General features: G+C 50.3%; 1 protein-coding gene across 1 annotated transcript in view; it reads right to left on the bottom strand.

Annotated features, from left to right (window-relative positions):
* Nucleotides 1-4,287: 4,287 nt before the first annotated feature.
* Nucleotides 4,288-6,000, bottom strand: part of LOC137526103 (amelogenin-like) — a 73,259-nt gene continuing 71,546 nt past the window's right edge. Inside the window, exon 3 of the mRNA XM_068247319.1 lies at nucleotides 4,288-4,627. Coding sequence (XP_068103420.1) covers nucleotides 4,288-4,627 — 340 coding nt within the window. The remainder of the gene's footprint in view (nucleotides 4,628-6,000) is intronic.

The raw sequence follows: 6,000 nt of genomic DNA, 5'->3' as shown, positions 1-6,000 counted from the left end.
CCCAATAAAAACAAAGTTGTCACAATAATCCAGATAAAATAGTCACACATCTCCATATAAAATTAAGTAGCCAGGTGCCTCACATTAAACAGGCAGGTGCATCAAGCCAAATCCATCCTGCATACATAAATCAAGTAGCTATGTTCCTCAGATAAAAGAATCAAGTAGCCATGTACACATATATACTGTATATCAGTCAGTGGCGTAGCTAAGGAGCTGAGGACCCCATTGCAAGTTTTACTATGGGGCCCCCCCAAGCACTCTATACATAACAATTGATACGGCGCACCAAAACCTGCCAATGGCAACTACAGTGTCAGGGGTGCAAGAGGGGGATGGGGAACAGTGTGTTAATGATTACTACTATTCAAAGTATCTATAGAAGTGATTATTATGAGCACAGGGCCAATACAGAGCTAATACTGTATTTGAGGGAGGGCCCTTCGGGGCCCCTCTGGCCCAAGGGCCCCGATGCGGTCGCTACCTCTGCACCCCCTATTGCTACGCCCCTGATATCAGTATTAGGTAGCATGATGTGTCCCTAGATATTAGGTAGCCATAGCTGTCATCCAATTGCTGGCTGGGTGCAGGGTGCTTGCTGGGGGCTGTGTGCAGGAAGCTGGCTGGTGCACGATGCTGGCTGGGGCAGGGTGCTGGCTTGCAGGGGGCAGGGTCCTGGCTGGGGCAGGGTGCTGGCTTGCAGGGGGCAGGGAGCTGGCTTGCAGGGGGCAGGGTGCTGGCTGGGGCAGGGACCAGGGTGCTGGCTTGCAGGGGGCAGGGTGATGGCTTGCAGGGGGCAGGGTGATGGCTGGGGCAGGGTGCTGGCTTGCAGGGACCAGGGTGATGGCTTGCAGGGGGCAGGCTTGCAGGGGGCAGGGTGCTGGCTGGGGCAGGGACCAGGGTGCTGGCTTGCAGGCTGCTGGCTGGGGCAGGGTGCTGGCTTGCAGGGGGCAGGGTGCTGGCTGGGGCAGGGTGCTGGCTTGCAGGGGGCAGGGTGCTGGCTGGGGCAGGGACGAGGGTGCTGGCTTGCAGGGGGCAGGGCGCTGGCTGGGGCAGGGTGCTGGCTTGCAGGGGGCAGGGTGCTGGCTTGCAGGGGGCAGGGTGCTGGCTTGCAGGGGGCAGGGTGCTGGCTTGCAGGGGGCAGGGTGCTGGCTGGGGCAGGGACCAGGGTGCTGGCTGGGGCAGGGACCAGGGTGCTGGCTGGGGCAGGGACCAGGGTGCTGGCTGGGGCAGGGTGCTGGCTGGGGCAGGGTGCTGGCTTGCAGGGGGCAGGGTGCTGGCTTGCAGGGGGCAGGGTGATGGCAGGGGCAGGGTGCTGGCTTGCAGGGGGCAGGGTGATGGCTGGGGTAGGGTGCTGGCTTGCAGGGACAAGGGTGCTGGCTGGGGCAGGGACCAGGGTGCTGGCTTGCAGGGGGCAGGGTGCTGGCTGGGGCAGGGACGAGGGTGCTGGCTTGCAGGGGGCAGGGTGCTGGCTGAAGCAGGGTGCTGGCTTGCAGGGGGCAGGGTGATGGCTGGGGCAGGGTGCTGGCTTGCAGGGGGCAGGGTGCTGGCTTGCAGGGACCAGGGTGCTGGCTGGGGCAGGGACCAGGGTGCTGGCTGGGACAGGGACCAGGGTGCTGGCTGGGGCAGGGTGCTGGCTTGCAGGGTGATGGCTGGGGCAGGGTGCTGGCTTGCAGGGACCAGGGTGGCTGGCTGGGGCAGGGACCAGGGTGCTGGCTGGGGCAGGGTGATGGCTTGCAGGGGGCAGGGTGCTGGCTTGCGTGCTCGCTGGGTGCCATACCAGTGCTCAGATCAGTGTGTCCCGCCGGCCCGCCGCTACTTAGGAATCCAGACCCATGTGACGCCTCCCCCGCCACTGCTTGGGCATCCTCCTCCTTTTAGTACCACATCGGAGGGATCAGCGCGACACCAGAGACAGAGAAGGGCGCACATGTTGCTCGCACCCGGTGTACTATGAATGCGGAAGTTACCGATGATGTCACTTCCGCATTCGTAGTATACCGGGCGCAAGCAACATGTGCGCCATTTCTCTGTCTCTGGTGTCGCGCTGATCCCTCCGATGTGGTACCAAAAGGAGGAGGATGCCCAGGCAGCGGCGGGGGAGGCGTCACATGGGTCTGGATTCCTAAGTAGCGGCGGGCCGGCGGCACACTGATCTGAGAAGCGGCAGCATCAGCGAGGGCTACACCGGAGAGGAGGGAGGGAGAATACAGCGGTGGCATGGGGGCAGGCATGGCGCCCATGGTGCACTGTCGCCCATGGCACTAGCCATGCCTGCACCCCTTTAGATACGCGTCTGGCACACCCAAGATAATAAGGTCGTTGCTTCATTGTGGACAGATCAAATTCGATCAGCTGGACAGTCACTGTTGTTCTGTCATTGAGCTACCTCAGCCCGGCGACCATATGGGCTTGAAAATCGCCATAGCCTGCATTCTCGCCATGGTACGCACCAGTCCAGCACGGCCGTCATTACACAAACAGCTGTTTGCGGTGAGTTACACAGTGAGTTTGGTCTGTCAGTGTAAAGCAGTACTCTAATTACACTCCCTGATTGATGTGTACACATGCAAGATGTTTTAAAGCACTTTAGGCCTCCAATTTAGCAAGCAATGTGATTTCTGCCCTTCAAACGCTGCTTAGCGTCAAATCCAGATTTTTCCCCGGGACTTTTGGCGTGTATCCCACTCATCCATGCAAAAACTCAGATTTTAGACCCCTTGAAACATATTTTCCATCACTTTTGTGGCCAGCTGAAATGTTTCTAGTTTTCAAAGTTTGCCTCCCTATTGAAGTCTATTGCAGTTCACGAAAGTTCATGCGAACCAAACTTTTGGCGAAGGTTCGCGTTCAAGGTTCGCGAACCAAAAATCGGAGGTTCGAGCCGTCTCTAGACTGGACTGTACACCAACTATTGCTGCTGTGATCCCTGCTGTGGTCTTACCCGTGGAACAGGTCCTCAATGATATTCACCTCTCCCGTTCTCACAAACATGCCACTCCTTTAGACCTTCACCCTTCTTTTAGAGATACTGTTTTTTCTTAATCCTGGACTAGCAGCCACCCCTCATTCAAAGCCCCAAACCCACAGCACAGTCATCACATTACAGCACTCTCTATCATGCATCTCTCTACAGGGTCCTATTGCTGTTTAAAACGTTTTATTTGCCTTCTTGTTACGACTCAACTCGTTCTTAGATTATGTCTAGTCTGCTCTTTGGCCGGACTTCCATATGTTACCTGATTAGGGCCAGTTAGATACTTTACCTAATGAATCTATCGATTATGTAGAAATTCAATTATAAACATAGGCGCCGAAAAGGATAAAATACACTAAAAACAGTTTGTTGTTTGGCCACGTGATACTGTGACCGTGAGGTGAGGCACGCCGAAGTCTTCTTGCATGGGTGCTTCTCCATCTCTGTGACTGTTACTAAAACAGTTTAAAATCAGAAGACGTGGTGGTGGACTTACCTCCCCACAGAAGACATGATTAGTCCGATTCAAGAAAAACAATGCAAACTTTATTGACAAACAATCTGCTTTTCTATGCATTTTGTGGAAAGAACCCTCCTTTTCAGACAGTAAGCGAGCAACTAGGAGTCATAAATAATTTAGCTAAGAGCTTGTATGATAGATGATAATAATAATGTTAATAATAATGAATATGCATATAAAGTCATACGCTAATAAATAAATACATACATTAATTCAAAAGGATATACCACTCCATAAATACATACCGGTACATACATTTAGATTAAAATTTAATAGACAAATGCATCAACTATATTACATATTAATTCTCTCGGTACATGACACTGGGAAAATACACAGTCAGTTTATATATTGAAAATATGTATACAAATGCCTTGGCAATTGTTCATTTACAGGTATTGAAGACTTGCACTAGTACTGGGTAAAAAGAGGGACGTGTTACTTTGTGTATATGTAGTAGTGAATGGGACCAAGAAGAATGTGAGGAGGAGGTAGATATGCACTATGTTCAGACTTCTGCCTGTCCTAAGAACAGCGTGCCACTGACTAGTGATGGTCATGTCTAGGAGAACTCATGCGATTTTGTTTGATCAGCTGATAGATTTGCAAAGCTCTGTTTTCTGTAATAACATCCTGCACATGATCATGACTAGCAAATCAGAGACCTACATATCTATCACCTGACCAAACTGACCTCATGCTTCTCCATGAGTTCTCCTAGACATGGCCGCTACTATCATTGACCATAAACCAGCCTGACAACCACCTTGTCTCACTTTTCCTGCCATCATTACTCATCCAGGCCGTGGCAAGCAAACGGGTGACACAATGGGTCCACTTCCTGAACTGGGTCAATTTCCTGAACTTGGTCCAATGGGTCCACTTCCTGAACTGGGTCCAATGGGTCCACTTTCTGAATTGGGTCCAATGGGTCCACTTCCTGAACTGGGTCCAATGGGTCCACTTCCTGAACTGGGTCCAATGGATCCACTTCTTGAACTGGGTCCAATGGGTCCACTTCCTGAACTGGGTGCAATGGGTCCACTTCCTGAACTGGGTGCAATGGATCCACTTCCTGAACTGGGTCCAATGGGTCCACTTCTTGAACTGGGTCCAATGGGTCCACTTGCCTGAACAATTAGTATTATGCTGTGTGTCTCCAGGGCTCTACACAAAGCAACAGCTATAATATCCTCCATAACAGTTTGTTGATTGAGTACAGTATACGTGAGGTACAGTCTGTGCCTTATATTGTATGATGCATCCGGTATATTAATGATTCTGCTTCACAAGCTCCAAAAGGGCTCTTAAATTATAAAGCAAATGAAGAACAGCTGTCACATTTCTGCTCCCGAAGTATTAATTGCTTCTAATTGCTAAATTTTACAATGTATCATTTGGCAGTTCTGCACATTATCATTTTCCAGGATGCAGCTGCCTCACCTCTCTTCGGTAATTGAAAAGAAGCCGACTCGTAATGATGGACGAGGGTCATATATAGAAGTTATGTGGACTTCCAGCCAAATGAAAGAGAAAAATGTTTTGTTTTGGTTTGGTTATTTTTTGTCTTAAAAATTGCTGTTCAGCAATACAGGGAGAATGTACTGTAGTAAGGAATGTAGCATTTTGTCTCTAAAGGAGAATTCTAGAGATCAGAAAATCAACTTGCTTGTGGTTGAAAGCAAAAATTGTTATATTCTGTTTAGTTTGGCCTGACCAGCATATTGACCAATATTTGGGCCAGATTTTGGGTGGGCACCACAATGTCCTGGTACTAGAAGACAGGAATGAGCAGAAAATAGTTTGCACCATTTTGGAGGTAGTTGTCACAATCTCGGCGCTCACAGCAGCTACAGACCTGCAGTCCCCCGCTGCTCAAACACACACGTACTGTGGTGACCAGACCCTACAATGAAGAGATATGCAGATCAGTTAGGATTGAAATATTAACCCAATGTTTATTCCTAGCATTAGTTAAAAGACAAAGATGTCAATACCAGCATTGTGGGTCCTGAATGACAGCGACCCACATATATCAAAAGCACATAGAATGGCACAGAGAGTGCAATCGAGGTAGCACCCACTCTCCAATCCCAACCGATTACATTGGGCTGTCCTCATCAGGGGTGCTTTGGCGACGATGGCTGACCCCTGATGACGGCGGAAGACTGAAAATCGGTCAGTTTTGGAGAGTGGGCGGGGAGATTGTGACAACTACCTGATTTGCCTATGTGTAGAGTAGGATCTCTGGCTGCAGCATAGCATGGTTTTACAAATGAAGACTAGGAGCGCCTGTATTGTGTTTGCACAACAATTTTGGAGGTGGCAGGCATCCTATTGGATACCTGCATCACCTGGTATTTGGCCCCTTCCAGAGTATAAATAAGCAAATAAAAGAGACCAAAGCCAGAGTAGACATTGTAGTGCTCCATGATTACATAATTAAATCTCAGCTGCAGAGAAGATGTTTCACAGGGTGATGTTTTTCAATTGTACTGCTGTA

Source organism: Hyperolius riggenbachi, chromosome 7 (assembly GCF_040937935.1).
Source record: "Hyperolius riggenbachi isolate aHypRig1 chromosome 7, aHypRig1.pri, whole genome shotgun sequence".
NCBI lineage: Eukaryota > Metazoa > Chordata > Amphibia > Anura > Hyperoliidae > Hyperolius > Hyperolius riggenbachi.
This window is presented reverse-complemented; position numbering and strand designations above follow the sequence as displayed.